The sequence below is a fragment of the Populus alba genome, chromosome 8 (assembly GCF_005239225.2).
Source record: "Populus alba chromosome 8, ASM523922v2, whole genome shotgun sequence".
In the NCBI taxonomy this organism is placed as follows: domain Eukaryota; kingdom Viridiplantae; phylum Streptophyta; class Magnoliopsida; order Malpighiales; family Salicaceae; genus Populus; species Populus alba.
The window spans coordinates 12943645-12960595 of record NC_133291.1 but is presented as its reverse complement, the minus strand read 5'-3'; the positions used below and the strand labels follow the sequence as shown (position 1 = coordinate 12960595).

General features: G+C 32.6%; 2 protein-coding genes and 1 long non-coding RNA gene across 3 annotated transcripts in view; 2 read left to right on the top strand and 1 right to left on the bottom strand.

The window, feature by feature from the left end:
* LOC118038247 (coilin) overlaps nucleotides 1-257 on the top strand; it is an 8178-nt gene extending 7921 nt beyond the window's left edge. The window contains exon 14 of the mRNA XM_073411034.1: nucleotides 174-257. Coding sequence (XP_073267135.1) covers nucleotides 174-257 — 84 coding nt within the window. The remainder of the gene's footprint in view (nucleotides 1-173) is intronic.
* Nucleotides 196-3100, bottom strand: LOC118062777 (uncharacterized). The gene is made up of 2 exons (XM_035076621.2): nucleotides 2852-3100; nucleotides 196-1744 (listed from the first exon to the last, which is right to left on the bottom strand). The coding sequence occupies exon 2, from the start codon at nucleotides 1739-1741 to the stop codon at nucleotides 464-466; it is 1278 nt and encodes a 425-aa protein (XP_034932512.1). The 5' UTR covers nucleotides 1742-1744; nucleotides 2852-3100; the 3' UTR covers nucleotides 196-463.
* An 11982-nt stretch (nucleotides 3101-15082) lies between these two features.
* On the top strand, nucleotides 15083-16475 carry LOC140955829 (uncharacterized). The gene is made up of 3 exons (XR_012170426.1): nucleotides 15083-15356; nucleotides 16143-16263; nucleotides 16413-16475. It is a non-coding gene; the product is annotated as an uncharacterized lncRNA (long non-coding RNA).
* Nucleotides 16476-16951: the final 476 nt, after the last annotated feature.

The following is a 16951-nucleotide window of genomic DNA, read 5'->3' as shown; positions in this document are numbered from 1 at the left end:
TTCTTACCCCAACAATTTACCGAAGCTCTATGCTTAGCCAACCAATCCATTCCTAAAATCACATCAAAATCAACCATATCTAAGACATTTTTAAGTCTCCCATAAAGATCTTATCTCCAATCTCTATTTCACAATCCATGTACACATACTTTACTAATATTAACTCATCTAAGGGAGTGGAGACTGACATGGGGGATTTTAACAAGGTTGGTTGTTTATCTAACCTCATGGCAAAATATGGGGACACAAACGAATGAGTTGCACCCGTATCAAACAAAACTTTTGCTTCAAAAGAGCAAACAGGAAGAATACCTGAAACAACTGTGTTGGATGCCTGAGCATCCTGCTGAGTCAAGGCAAAAACTCTAGCATGCCCCTGACCCTGCTGTATCTGACCTCTATCACCTGCACCCCGACCTCTTTGACCACGACCACCAAAACCTCTACCCCCATGAGCCACAGACTAGCTCGTCGATGGTGTCTGAATAGGATGTTGGACTGAAGCAGATAACCCTGAAGTGGACAACTGTCTCCTCGGGCACTCTCTAATCTTATGACCTATCTGGCCACAACTAAAACAAGCCCCAGTCCTTCTGTAGCACTCTGCACTGTTATGACCTCCTCCACAGTGCTGACATGAAAAACTATCCCCGGATGAAACAAATGAACTACGAGGTGCAGTCTGAACTAAACTCTGGGTACCACTATTTCCACTCTGACCGCCTGAGCCACTAACTGATGGTCTCTGTCTAAACCTCCTCTGAACCCATGAGCCCTGACGGCCACTTCGTCCCCTAGACGGACCTGCACTCAATCCATGTTGCCTAAAAGACTGACCCTCTTCTCTAGGCCTCTTAGACTGGCCAGCAATCATGTCCTCTATTTCACGCGCCTCTAGCAATCTGGCGCTATCAACAGCTGAGGAGTAGGATGGAAACACTTGTGGCGCCAATACCATATACATAGAGGATTTGAGTCCTCTAATGAATCTCTTCACCCTCCACTCCTCAGTGGGTAGAAGATGTTCTGCATACCTAGACAGCTGAGTGAACTTCAAATCATACTCATCCACTGTCATGCTCCCCTGAGATAGCCTCTCAAACTCATAAAGTCGAGCATCCCTGATGCTTTGAGGGAGAAACCTGTCTAAGAACATGGAGCTAAACTCCTTCCATGTCCACTGAGTATCTACTGGTCTTGCTCTTTCCCTAGACTCAAACCAAGAGATTGCCACATCTCCTTCCAACCTGAACGATGCCAAACTCACAGCTCGGTGGTCTGTACATCCCAAAGCTTTACATTGTCGCCAAATGTCATCTAGGAACCTCTGAGGATCCTCTGAACTGTCTATCCCAGTAAAAATAGGAGGTGCCAACTTCATAAAAGCATCCAATGGCACATTAACTCCCTGAACAGTGTGGGATGTCGAGGGTACATCTCTATCCCTCATTCTGTCTCTCTCCATAGTAAACTCTATCCAAGTCTGCACAACCTGGCTAAGTTGTTGAACATCTGTAACAGACTCAGGGTCAGCTACCCCCACACCTGTTTCATCAACCATATCTTCCTCTTCTATTTCCTGAGGCTCTTCCTCCACTGGTGGAGGTACCTCATCAACATGTTGAGGCACAGTTGCACCACGCCTCCTTCTCTGTCTTGCAGTTATCAACTGCATAATAGGGACATCATCTTGATCATCATCTACCCTAAGAGTATCAGTTGTTCGTCTATTCCTCGACATTTCCTAAAATAAAAGTGAGAGCACTTAAGTCATGCTGGAACAATAGCATGATGATTATCACAGAATTATAGGAAAGCATATCTATCACAAGGAAGAAGACATACTTGATGAGAATTTAAAATTTCAAAAACAACAAACAAGACGATACGGATCCTAATGCTCCACTTATTATGAAATTAATTATATTATTGTTTCTTTAACCTAAAGCTCTGATACCAAGTTTGTCACGACCCGATTCCCGGATCCATGACCGGCACATAGGCAAGGTTCCCCTCCAAGGTTCCAAACCTATGCGAACCCAAACTTACATACAATCTTATCCTTCAAAACTCAATCAGAGTTGTTCAACGCAGCACTAATAACAAAACTAACTTCATAATATAATTAATTGTCTTAATACAAGAGTTAATATAATTTCATAGTTTTGGAGCACTAACTTGACATAAAAAGAAAGATACAAATTACAACCAAAAGCAGGTTCAGAAGGTTCAACAAAAGTAACCCGCTATCAAGCTATAAGCCTGAAAAGAATAAATAATGAGAGGGTGAGTTCAACAACTCAGTGAGTAGATAACGTTCAATATACACACACGAGGTAATATAGCAATGAGAAATATATATACAAGTATGGCTTTAGTTCTTATACGAAGGTTTATCAAATAGGCCATAACAAGAATATCATATGGTAGGACTCGTCAGAAAATCAAAATGCAATGAGCATGAGGCTCCGTACTGTGGGATGATCAGTCCACACAGGTTGGTGACTCCCCCGACCAACTAGGGTTCAGATACGATGTGCACAAAGACTAACACTACCCTGTTAGCATGGGTATTCTGACTGACATACCATAGGCTCATAATCATAATCAAACAAACATATTCATATCTCAAAGCTCAACTCATGACATCAATCAAATGAGGAGCATCAATTCAGAATTCACTTCAAAATACATACTGGTTCATATCAAAAATTCAGATTCAATAATTGATCATGCTTTATCATAACAAGGATAATAATCAATATATATTATCAAGAAGCATGATCCAATTCATATTAACAAATCAAATATTTATAGTATTTCTCATGCATATGGAAAATTATCCACTCACCTGACTCAAAAGCAAACAACACTTACAAGCTGAAACTGAAGGAAATTCTACTGACGTCCTGCCGGTAGAATATCAGGATTATCTGAATACAAAGGAGACATATTCAAAAACGACTCGAAAGAACATTTAACCTATTTAATAAACTTAACTAAGGGTGTATACCGTAACCCTATATGGTTTTTGACCTAACTAGGTAATTTTCTTAAAAACCCAAAATCTAACGGTTTTTCCCGAAATCTAATCCATAATAAAAACAACTAATAAAATTGGTAATAATTCACTAAATAACCCTTAATTATTTCATCAACTAATCTGCAAAAGCTAATATTGCAGCTAGGGACTAATCTGTAATTTTCCCATATTTTTAGGGCCAAATTGTAACTTTTATCAAATGAAGGACCAAACTGAAATTTGTCATAAATCCATGAATATACTGAAATTCTGACCTTAATTAATCCTCAATTCTGTCCAGGATGTATCATTATGCTTCAGGGATCATTATGGAATTTTACTAAATTTTTAGGGTCAAATTGTACTTTTTGTCAAATTGGAGGACTAAATTGAAAGTGTTAAATTATCTTATCTATACAGTAATTATGTCCATAATTCATATGTTATTCTGTTCAGAATCTCGGAATATGCTCCAGGGACCAATTTGTAATTTTCCAAAGTTCGGGGACTAAACTGTAATTTTCGGAAATTGAGGGACCAAATTGAATTTTCGTCATCTTCAACCTCAAACCCAGAATTTCAACAGATCACCTACTGTTATCCCCTGATTTCTAACACAAATTCACCATTTAAACAAATCTCTAACTCAAAATCATCACAATCTTCCATAATCAACTAAATCATCAATTAAACACAACAATCAATCCCTAACCTTCAATTTAATTCATCAATTAAACCCAAAACACAAATTCTCAAAACCCTAACATTCATCAAAACTGAAATTAAAGCTTAATTAACATATTATACACATTAAACAACCTAAATCTTACCTTTTTCACTTATCTCTTCCTTTTTCCCTTATTTTCCCTTCTTTTCTCTTCTTCTTCTTCCTCCCTCTTCTCTCTCACGGTTCTGCTCTCTAATAATTCAGATCACACTTCTTTTTCTTTTTCTTTTTTTTTTTTACTTCCTATTTATATATATCAACTATTTGTCCAATTACAACTATACCCCTCAATCATTTATTCCAACTTTTAAGCCTTCAAGGGCCTTATTGTATTTTCCAACTCATTTATTTCAAAACATTACAATCTCCCCACCTTATAAAAGTTTCGTCCTCGAAACTTAATAGAAAAGATTGAATACTTACCAAGATTATCGAAAAGATGAGGATACTCCTCGCGCATCTTATCCTCGAGCTCCCATGTCGCTTCCTCACGTGAATGGCCTTTCCATTTCACTTTCACTGAAGCTATGTCCTTCAACCTAAGCTTCCTCACTTGTCGGTCAACTATAGCTTCCGGTTGCACCTCATAAACCATATCATCCCTCAAGTCAATGGGATGAACCTCTAATACATGTGATGGATCTGACATATATTTCCTTAACATGGAAACATGAAATACCGGATGAATAGCAGACAAGTTTGGTGGTAATGCTAACCTATAAGCAACTACCCCAACTCTCTCCAGAATCTCATACGGTCCAATGAATCGAGGACTCAACTTGCCTTTCTTCCCAAACCTGAATACTCCTTTTGTAGGTGATACTTTTAAGAACACACAATCACCCACTGAAAACTCTAAGTCATGCCTTCTTCTATCCGCGTAACTTTTCTGTCTACTCTGAGCTGTTTGAAGCTTCTTTCTAATTACCTTAATCTTCTCTGAGGTAATCTGAATCAACTCCGGTCCCATTAGCTTCTTCTCACCAACCTCAAACCAATAAACCGGTGATCTACACTTTCGGCCATACAAAGCTTCATAAGGTGCCATCTCTATGCTAGCCTGATAACTGTTGTTGTAAGCAAATTCCACTAATGATAGGAACTTACTCCAACTAACTCCAAAATCCATAACACAAGCCCTTAACATATCCTCCAAGGTCTGAATAGTCCTCTCAGACTGACCGTCTGTCTGAGGGTGGAAAGCTGTACTCAACTGCACTTTAGTACCCATAGCTTCTTGAAATTTCACCCAAAACCGCGATGTAAACTGTGGACCTCTATCAGACACTATCGTGATTGGCACTCCATGCAACCGTACAATCTCACTAATAAACAATTCCGCCAACTTTGCATATCCATAAGTAATCTTAACTGGCAGAAAATGGGCTGATTTTGTCAACCTGTCAACAATCACCCATATCGAATCATAACCCTCCTGACTCCTAGGCAATCCTGTCACAAAGTCCATTGTGATCCTTTCCCACTTCCATTCTGGAATCAACAATGGTTGCAACAATCCAGGAGGTTTCTGGTGTTCACCCTTTACCCTCTGACAGGTCAAACACCTAGAAACAAAATTTGCTACATCAGCCTTCATCCTATTCCACCAATAACACACTTTAAGGTCTTTATACATCTTTGTGGAACCTGGATGCATTGTGTAAACTGTCTGATGTGCCTCTATCATCAATTCTCTCCTCAGATCATCAACATCAGGTACACAAAGCCTATCCCTATATCTCAGCACATCATCATCACCAATCACAAAACCTGCAGCTTTACCCTGCTCAACCTCATTTCGAATCCTGAGTAGGGAATCATCTTTCTTCTGAGCTGCTTTTATCTTATCAAACAAATCTGACTTAACCTGAAAATGAGCAATCATTGCTCCAGCTTCACTAAGATCAAATCTGACTCCTTCATCCACTAACTCATGCAACTCCCTAATTAGAGGTCTTCGTACTTCCTGAATATGAGCTAAGCTCCCTGATGACTTTCTACTCAAAGCATCGGCAACTACATTTGCCCTACCCGGGTGGTATTGTATGGTACAATCATAATCCTTCAGCAGTTCCATCCATCTTCTCTGCCTCAGGTTTAGATCCCTCTGCTGAAAGATGTATTTCAAACTCTTGTGATCTGTAAAGATCTCACAAGTTTCACCATACAAGTAGTGCCTCCAAATCTTCAAAGCAAAAATTACAGCCGCCATCTCTAAATCATGTGTAGGATAGTTCTGTTCATGCTTCTTCAGCTGTCGTGAAGCATAGGCAATAACCTTGCCATGTTGCATTAGAACACATCCTAACCCCACTCTCGAAGCATCACAATACACTGTGTAACCACCAGAACCTGATGGTACTGCTAGAATAGGCGCTGTAGTCAATCTTTCTTTCAACTCTAAGAAACTTTTCTCACAAGCTTCAGACCACTGAAACTTAACATTTTTCTGCGTTAACTTAGTCAATGGTGCAGAAATTCGAGAAAAGTTCTCCACAAACCTCCGATAGTAGCCGGCCAAACCTAAGAAACTTCTAATCTCTGTCGCCGAAGTAGGCCTAAGCCACTGCTTAACTGCTTCAATCTTTTGAGGATCAACCTCAATCCCATTCCTTGACACTACATGCCCAAGAAATGCTACACTCTCCAACCAAAACTCACTCTTTGAGAACTTGCCATACAACTGATGATCTCGCAAAGTTTGAAGCACCATTCTCAAATGCTGCTCATGCTCCTCTCTAGACCTCGAATACACCAAAATATCATCAATAAAAACTATCACAAATCGATCAATAAATTGGCCAAACACTCTATTCATCAAGTCCATAAAAGCTGCTGGTGCATTCGTCAACCCAAAAGACATCACTAAAAACTCATAATGACCATACCGAGTTCTAAAAGTTGTCTTTGAAATGTCCTCCTCCCTAATCCTCAATTGATGATACCCAGATCGAAGATCGATCTTAGAAAAGAACTGAGCTCCCTGTAACTGATCAAACAAATCATCTATACGAGGGAGTGGGTATCTATTTCGAACTGTCACCCGATTCAATTGCCTATAATCTATACACAACCTCAATGACCCATCTTTCTTCTTCACAAACAACACCGGAGCTCCCCAAGGGGACACACTTGGTCGGATAAACTTTTTATCCAACAAATCCTGCAGTTGCTCCTTTAACTCTCTCAATTCTGCTGGCGCCATTCTATATGGTGCCATTGATATTGGTTCGGTACCCGGAACCAAATCAATACAAAACTCAATCTCCCTATACGGAGGCAATCCAGGTAAGTCATCGGGAAATACATCGATAAACTCTCTTACTATAGGGACTTCCTCTAACTGGGGAACTTCTTTCTCTACATCCACTATATATGCTAGGTAGCACTGTACCCCTTTTCGGGCCATTTTCCTCGAGATAGCCGACAACATAATTGATGGAGACCCAATCTTATCTCCTTGAAATACCAACCCAACTTCTTGATCTAGATCAAACATTATTTTCTTACCCCAACAATTTACCGAAGCTCTATGCTTAGCCAACCAATCCATTCCTAAAATCACATCAAAATCAACCATATCTAAGACATTTAAGTCTCCCATAAAGATCTTATCTCCAATCTCTATTTCACAATCCATGTACACATACTTTACTAATATTAACTCATCTAAGGGAGTGGAGACTGACATGGGGGATTTTAACAAGGTTGGTTGTTTATCTAACCTCATGGCAAAATATGGGGACACAAACGAATGAGTTGCACCCGTATCAAACAAAACTTTTGCTTCAAAAGAGCAAACAGGAAGAATACCTGAAACAACTGTGTTGGATGCCTGAGCATCCTGCTGAGTCAAGGCAAAAACTCTAGCATGCCCCTGACCCTGCTGTATCTGACCTCTATCACCTGCACCCCGACCTCTTTGACCACGACCACCAAAACCTCTACCCCCATGAGCCACAGACTGGCTCGTCGATGGTGTCTGAATAGGATGTTGGACTGAAGCAGATAACCCTGAAGTGGACAACTGTCTCCTCGGGCACTCTCTAATCTTATGACCTATCTGGCCACAACTAAAACAAGCCCCAGTCCTTCTGTAGCACTCTGCACTGTTATGACCTCCTCCACAGTGCTGACATGAAAAACTATCCCCGGATGAAACAGTATGAACTACGAAGACTTTATTTTTATTATTCTATTCTATTTATTTATTTATTTTTCAATAATTATTTTTTAAATTGGGTTTATTATAGCCCATTAGATATTTTTTTAGTGATTTATTTCACTATTGAACCTGTATTAGTTGATTACTAATTTAGGTCTAATAGCTTGCAACCCTAAAAAGGTCTGTTAATTTTAGTTAGACAAGACTATTTTATATTTTTTTAGCTTCAAATTTCAAAAGCAAGTTGGAGAATAAACATGAGTTTTCTTTTTGTTTGTTTGTAGCAAAACAATTTTTCTTTGCAGGGATAAAGATTGTACACTAACCTATCAAAGATTAATTCGTTTTGTGATATCATTCGTATACTTAGGGTTCTTAAATACAAGGTTATTTATAGGTCCAAGTCACTTTCCATTACCTTTGGTTCTTAGGTACAGGGTTACCTATGAATTCATATTTTATCAAACCTAATTTTTAGTTTTGTGGATTGTTATCTACTTTGTTGGCGGGTTTCTTGACTGTGTGACAGGAGTTTCTCATAAAAACTATTGTATTGATTTGGTTCTGTATACCCTCCCATGCTTCTCTGTTATGTTTTATTGGCTCATTATATTTTGATTTAGTGAGTTTTTTTTCTTTTCTTTTTAAACATGTTTTTTTTAAAATGTTTTTAAAATTACTTTTCATTTGAGAAAAATATTAAATTGATAGTTTAGTTGTTTTGGGATGATTTTAAATATGGTGTAAAAAATAAAACAAATACAAAAAAAATATTATTTAAATATATTTTTTATTTAAAAATATTTTTAAAAATCATTATTGTACTACAGAAACAAACACGTGTAAGCCAACAACAAAGTATATTAGTGTAAAGGTAGTGTTTAATATTGTAAATGTGATTGTTTTTTAAAGTATTTTTCGTTGATAAATATATTAAAATAATATTTTTTTAATTTATTTTTAACATTAATATATTAAAATAATTTAAAAACTGAGAAAAAAATATATTAAAAACATAATTTTTTTTTAAAAAAACAAGTTTGACTTCGTAAACAAACAAACCCGTTAGGGTGACAAATCTTGAAACAAATAAGCTAACGTACGAAATTGTCTTCATATTATATCAATGCGGTTGCATTTGTCATCTCAGTAATCATTTCCTTTGATTATAAGGCGATAAACCAAGATTAGTACATGACACGTGACATGCTAGTTAGATGATCCTTGTCAAAAAAAGTTAATTTTGGTTTGGATTTTTCTGTAGCTTAATAAACTATAAATAAAAAGGTATCAATTATATATATATATATATATATATGGTTATACGTTAGGTATAAAATAGTCCTGGCAAATATATGCTTACATGTTATTTATAAATAATTAAAATAAATCAAACATCAAACATACTAATATATTAAAAATTAATTTGTTTTGTAATGTCATTCGTATACTTAAAGCTCTTAGATATAATGTTATTTTTAAATCAAGTTATTTTCTATTATCTTTGATTCTTAGGTACATAGTTATCTCTGTATCCAAGTTTTATGAAATATAATTTTTGATTTTCTGGGTTGTTATCAACTTTGAAATGGGTATTTTTTAATTGTGACAATAATTTCTCATAAAACTATTATGTTGATTTTGGTCCTATATACTCCTATGTTTCTCTTTTATGTTTTCTTAGCTTGTTTATATTTTGATTCAATGAGTTTTTTTTCCCTTATTTTTGAACATGTTTTTAAAGTGTTTTTAAAAATTACTTTTTATTTGAAAAAAAATATTAAATTGATATTTTATTTTTTTTGGATGATTTTAATGTGGTGTTAGAAATTAAAAAAATATATGAAAAAAAAATCATTTTTAATATATTTATAATTAAAAAATACTTTTAAAAATTATTATTGTACCACAATAACAAATATGCATAAGCTAACAACAATCGTATATTAGATTAAATGTGGTGTTTGACATTATAATTGCAGTATTTTTTTAAAATGTATTTTACTTTGAAATATATTAAAATAATATTTTTTTTAATTTATTTTTAAAATTAATATATTAAAATAATCTTAAAAATTTGGAATTTTTTTTTAAGAAAACAAGTGTGACTACATAAACCAACAAACCCTAATACATTAGGATGACAAATGTTAAAACAAATAAGCTAAAGTACGAAATTGTCTTCATATTATATCAATGCGGCTCCGTTTGTCATCTCAGTAATCATTTCCTTTGATTATAAGGCGATAAAGCAAGATTAGTATAGGACACGTGACATGCTAGTAAGATGATCCCTGTCGAAAAAAGTTAATTTTGGTTTGGATTTTTCTGTAGCTTAATACACTATAAATAAAAAGTATCAATTATATATATGGTTATACGTTATGTATAAAATACCCCTATGATGGCATATTTATGTTTACGTGTTATTTATAAATAATTTTAAAAAAATCAAACATCAAATATACCCTCAAACTATCAGTTGATATCAACTTTGAGCTGCAATTATTTTTTTATATCAAATTTAAATCTAAATCATTTTTATTTCTTAATTATAATTCATGTTAGAATCACTTAATATGAAAAACGTTAAGTTTTATTAGGGGTGAGAAAAGAAACCTAAAAAACCGATTTAAATCAAGAAAACTAAAAACATAATAATAAAAAAAACCAAAAATTAAAAAAAAAAACTAATCAAATTTTTAAAAAAAACCAACCTGGTTGGTTTTATAAGCTTGAAATCGAAAAACCAAATTGAACCAAATCCAAACCGAAAAAAATCCAAAAAAAAAACCAAGTCAAATCGAGAAACCAAGCCGAATCAGGAAAAACAAGCCGAATCGGAAAAAACCAAGCCAAGCTGGTTTGTTGTTAAAAGATGTGATTGTTTATATAGAACTTAGGGTGATCATTTTAGAATTTGTGTTTTAAAAAAATTTGGTGTGGCTAGTTTTTTTTAATAAAAACCGAATCAAACCGAAAATAATCACCCCTAAGCTTTATATATATACAATGAAATCATTTAACAACAAAATAAAAATACAATTTGGATTGAAATATAGATGAAAAACTTTAAAACTGGACAAAAATCCTTAATAGAAAATCTTTTAAAGACATGGAGGTCAAATTAATACTAAAAATTGTTTTATAGTAAAACTATAATTGTCTATATAATTAATACTTAAAATTGTTTTATAGAAAAAAATTAGTACTGACCAATCAGGTTTAGGCTAGTTTGATCAAGTTAATTAGATTTTATTTAATTAATATATTTTGTAATTCAACTTGAAATTCACTTTAAATTTAATTAATGATTCTTTTTGAATCAATGTATAAAGTTAGGTCTAGTTTAATAAGCATACCTAAAGAATACCTTTGAGGCTGGAAAAAAAAAAAAAACTTTTGGAAAGTAAATTCACCAAAATAATTTATCGATTCTATACACGTGGAGGGATCCATTGCTATCCAAAAACTTGCGTGCTACCAGTCTGAAAAAGGTAGGTAGATCGAACCCACAACTCTGGTGCTTGTTAATGGCCACACACCTAAAAAAAAAAAAGCGTTCAGTTAAATTACAGTTTGTGCGCAGCCAACAAATTTTTCTTGGCCAAATTCCATCTGCCCCTTGCACCTAGAGGCCAAGTCAACCATACCTATCACCTAGTTAGCCTTAGCCCACCTGGCATTCCCAAGCCCTGCATGATAAAAAGCAGGACATGTTCGCTGCTTCTCGCCTCTGTTTTTACTTTTTACTGGGCTGGAAGCTTTTTTTTGTTGGCTAAATTTAGCATACGAGAAACAAGAGGTACAGTAACCACAGAGAAGTTACCGGTGACTGTTATTATTTGTTTTTATATTTTAAAAGTATTTTTTAAAAAAAATTATTATTTTTTTATTTAAAATTAATATTTTTTGATTTTTTTAAAATTATTTTTATATGCTCATATAAAAAATAACTTTTAAAAAATATTTTTTTCTATTTTAATATATTTCAAAATAAAAAAATATTTTGAAAAACAATCACAATTAGATTTTTAAACACTTTTTAAAAGAGGACATGATAGTTAAGAAAAAAACATTTCATGCATAGAGGCTTTGTTTGTGGTATTAGAAATATATTAAAATAATATATTTTTTTATATTTTTATATTATCATATTAAAATAATAATAAAATATAAAAAATTTAATTTTAAATTTTTTAAAAAGTGATATTACAAATACGTATACATATAATTTTTTAATGTAATGTTGTTAAAATTGTATTTGACTTGAAAAAATATATTTTATAGTTTGAATTTTGAAGGTATGTTTAAGAGTGTTTTTTAGTTTAAAAATATATCAAAATAATATATATTTTTTTATTTTTTAAAAATTATATTTAATATTATTTCATCAAAATAATATACATATATATATATATATATAATTTTAAATTTTTTAAAAAGTGTTATTGGAAATACGTTTCCAAATAGCTTTTAAATGTTGGACTTTTAAAATTGTGTTTGACTTGAAAAAATATATTTATATATTTTTCAAGTCAAATAATTGTCTAAAACACGGTATTGCAACGTGGGGAAACTGGCACATAATTTTAGGTTTTAGTTTTGCCCATCATACCGTTGGTGCCAACAGTTTACTCTCTTCTTTTGTTGATGGCAAATTGAAAAATTAAAAAGTTGTTATTGGACGAGTGAATTTGTTGTTTTTATATCATTTTAATATATTAATATTAAAAAATAATTATTTTAATATATTTTTTTAAATAAAAAATATTTTAAACTATAATTATATTTTCAAACACCCTTAAAAAGAGGGTAGGATATTTAAAGAAAAGCAATCTCATGTAAGTGTATTTAAGAGTATTTTTTAACTTAAAAATATATTAAAATAATTTTTTTTATCTTTGTAAAATTATATTTGACATCATTTCATCAAAATAATAAATATATATATAAAAAAAACAATTTTAATTTTTTTAAAAAGTGTTATTACAAATACGTTTCCAAATAGTTTTTTAATGTTGGACTTTTAAAATTGTGTTTGACTTTAAAAGGTATATTTTATATTATTTTAAAGTCAAATAATTGTCTAAAACACGGCATTGCTACGTGGAGACACGGGCACATAATTTTAGGTTTTAGTTTGGCCCATCATACCATTGATGCCTACAGTTTACCCTCTTATTTCGTTGATGGGCAAATTGAAAAATTAGTAAGTTGTTTTTGTTGACCGACTTTGGCGTTAGGTCACAAAACTTAAATGTTACATCCACGCATTAGCAAGCCATCGTTCCATGTGGGACATCAAAGTCCTTGAATTAATTTAAATGGGTCTGGTCCTCGCTTGATGGGCGGCACCTAGCTATTTCCACAATTGTCTTTACTCGGTGAAAAACTCAACACTTTATCGAGGTTTGATTGTGATAGGCGCAACTCACGAAAATTGTATATTTTATATTTTCTTACGATGTCAAATGTATTTTTAAAGCTGTTTTCAAAGATTTATTTTTTAACATATATTTTTATTTAAAAATATATATTTTTTAATTTTTAAAATTTATTTTTATCATAGAACTATTTAAAAATATTAAAAAATTAATTTAAAATAAAAAATAAATCCTTCTCCACAATCTTTGTATTTTTTTAGATTAATATTGGTGTATTGATTAGCTTGTGCGCGACTCGATTAATTTTATGAGTTATGAAATTAATAATTATATAAATTTTTAGCAAGCATGAAATTTATAAATTTTAAATTAATAAATTTTAAAAAATAATTTAAAACTTAACTAATTAAAATAATACCGATCAGTAATGGCCATCGCCCTGATTCCTTGACACTGATGTTGAATGGGAGACCGAGTCAAAGGGATAATGGGACATCTTCCTGCAAAGCACGGCGAGAAGGGACTTGAATACTCAAACTATCATTTTATATCAACCAAGGGCTAATATGGAAAGAAAATAAAATAAAATTCTTTGTAAATATATCTATTCAATTATGGATAATTTATTTATAATCCAACTAGAAATATACCTAGCTGGATAATTGAAACGAGGATAACCTTACTTTTAAATAAAAAAATATTAAAAGTGCCTGTACTTTGTTTTTTAAAATCTGATGAATAATTTAATAAATTCTCGATTTAATGTTTGAGTTAAATGAATTAAAGGAGGGGCCATACCTCTTTTAATTATTAGATTAATCACTTGAGATGGTGCCAATAACAAATGACAAAAAAATAAAAAAAAAAATCAAACTGAGCTTAAGCCTTTTCAAATTAATTTTTATATTTAAATGGCTGGAGTGTCTTAAGCAAAAAAAACCAAAATACTAATTAAATTGAGAAAATTAGAAAAACAAAAATCAAATCATGAAAAAAAACCGATTAAAATTTTGAAAAAACCAACCAGTTTAGTTCGATTTCAGTTTTATAAGCTTGAAATAAAAAAAAACCGAACCAAACTTAAATAAAAAAAAACTAAAAAAAAACAGAGTCAAACAAAAAAAATTAAGCCAAACAGATTTAAACTGGTTTTTTTAAAAACCAAACCGATTCAAATCAAAATCGGTTGGTTTGAACCGGTTTTTGTTTTTTTTTTTTAATTTTTAATTTTTTTTTTTTTTTGATACAAACCAAACCAAAAATAATTATTTCTAGTACTCAAATCCAATCTTTTAGCTGTCTTTTTGTTAACATAAGACATCACAACCTCGATTCAATCCCCATTTATTTATCTATTTCTAGATTGCTTGCACAAAGTTTGCATTTTTATTTTTATTTTGTTGAGAAATAAAAAAGAATGTTGGAGATATTTTCCACAAAAATTTAAAGCACATTCTTGCAGTTAATCATCTGTTCATTTTAAAATACCTCTAATATTATCATAAATAACGCAATTTTTTAATATGGTACGAGAGTTTTTTTTAATTATTTAATGTGAAATATAATTAATTTGGATTATCATTAGAAAAAAGTATAACGCAAATCCCCTATTACGCCAGTTTAATTATGTTACTTATAATTATTTTCTTGGGAATAAAATCTGATTTTGACTTCCTATGCGAGAGAAAAAAATATTAACAGCCCCTTGGTATTCAAGTGTGTGTGAAATAAACATATATATATTTTTTTACTTGCCAGAAAACGTATTTTCATAGTATTTATCGACCTCCGTCTCTGTCTCTCTTCCTTTTTTGTAATTTTTTTTATCTGTTAACAATCCGATAATTATTCTATTTAAGGATTAATTAATTCTCTTGGCGTTTTACGTCTGTTTCTTGAGCTGGAGAAGGCAGGTCGCCAGCGGAGGCGATCACAGAGTTTTCTTCATTTCAATTCTCAGAGGAACTCGTGATTTCTTCTACACTTTCCATTTCAGTTGATCTCTCTCTCTCTCTCTCTCGTCCTTTAACAATCTGCTGTCTTACCTCTTTTCATGTGCGTTTTTGCTCTCTTTACTTCTCTTCTCCTCTCTGCACAATTTCTAATTATTATTTATTATTTATTGCATCAGTTTAAAGAAGTAAATAGGTATTTAGCTTTGATTGAGGATTTTCTTTCTGATTTTTTTTTATTGATAATATCGAGCAAGTTGTAGTAAATTTATGTTTTATTGAATTGAATCAAATTCCTAAGAGCAGCTAACTTTAACGTTTGGTTTATGTTTCCGGTCGTTTCCTTCTCTATCTTTGAATCTACGCAACTGCAGTTGTTATTTTTGTCTTAATTCAAATAATTATTGTGTAATTTATTTTAAGAAGAGTAAGGTTTAGATTTTGTTAGTCAAAACAGGCAATGGGATTACCGATAATAGAGGTAAGTTAACCAAATTCTAGGCAGTTTAAGAGGGGAGGATCACATGCTTTTAATTATTTATTTGTTTGTTTGTTTATCAATTTTTTTTTTCATAGCTAGTTGTTGTGCATTATAAGTTCAACAAGTCTGGATTGACTCGAGATGTAATGAGTGAGGTTATCCACAAGTAAAATCCTCAGTGAGTGAATTGCTTCTGGGAAAGAGACGTTGAAGGCTCTCTTTAGTTCTGTTTCCTGGCGATTCTTTTACTCTTTGCTTTTTAATTTGTGACAGAATTATCATGTGATGGCATTTAGAAAAAATAAAAAATAAAAATAGTGCTGTGGCTATCATTTAAATTTTTCATCTTGATTTTTGAAGTTATTGCTGTAGACTGATTTTTGTTTTTTGTTGTTTGATTTACATCAGGTTTGGCATTCCTTTGACCTCATAAGCTGGCAGACCCCTCTCTTGCTACATTCTTGATTTTAATTTCTTGTCGACGATACAGTCCAGAAATTGTAAATATAATGGGAATCTTTTCGCGCAGGTTCATATCTGATAGTTTTGGTTTTTTTAGGAAGAGCCTCATTCTTTTTTTATGCCTGTGTTTTATTTTCTGTCCTTTAGACAAATCTTTATTGGGTCTAGATTTGTCACAGCTTTATCAATGGAATATTTGCATTTTGTTTTTTGCAGTGCTGCTGGTAGAAACCAAATGAGACCATTAAGATAATCTTAACGACCTTTCTTGGAGTAGCTTTTGGTTTCTTTGATAGGAGTATCTTTTTCCGACCTTGTCATTGACTAAGGTATGCAAATTTAGAAGTGCCTTTTCTCTTTCCTGTATGATTTTTCCTTTCTTTTCGTTTTCATTTTTTTTTGGTGTGTTTTTTGTTCAACATGATATGGATGAGTATCCTATTTTAGTTTAGATGCGTTTCTTTTAGTTATTTTATAGAACATTTTATGTTGTCTCTAAATTTTGGCAGCTGAATATCTCACCCAACTTCCTTCCTTCCATTGATATCTCGTTACCAAAGAGGGCCTCACACCTCAAAAACACTCGGTCTTCTAAGGGTAACAATAGTAGTTCAATGCAAGCACCAAATTTTTGAACAATACATCAAAGGTATGCTTCCTGTCCTGAATCCTTACATAGTTTAAACTGTCAGATACTGAATTTCGTTGTCTTGAAGTTTTTGGTGCCACTAAGGCACGTAATGGACCTTTCTCTA

Excerpts from the sequence above, each read along its gene's own strand:
- LOC118062777 (XM_035076621.2), bottom strand. The coding sequence starts at position 1,741 with ATGTCGAGGAATAGACGAACAACTGATACTCTTAGGGTAGATGATGAT.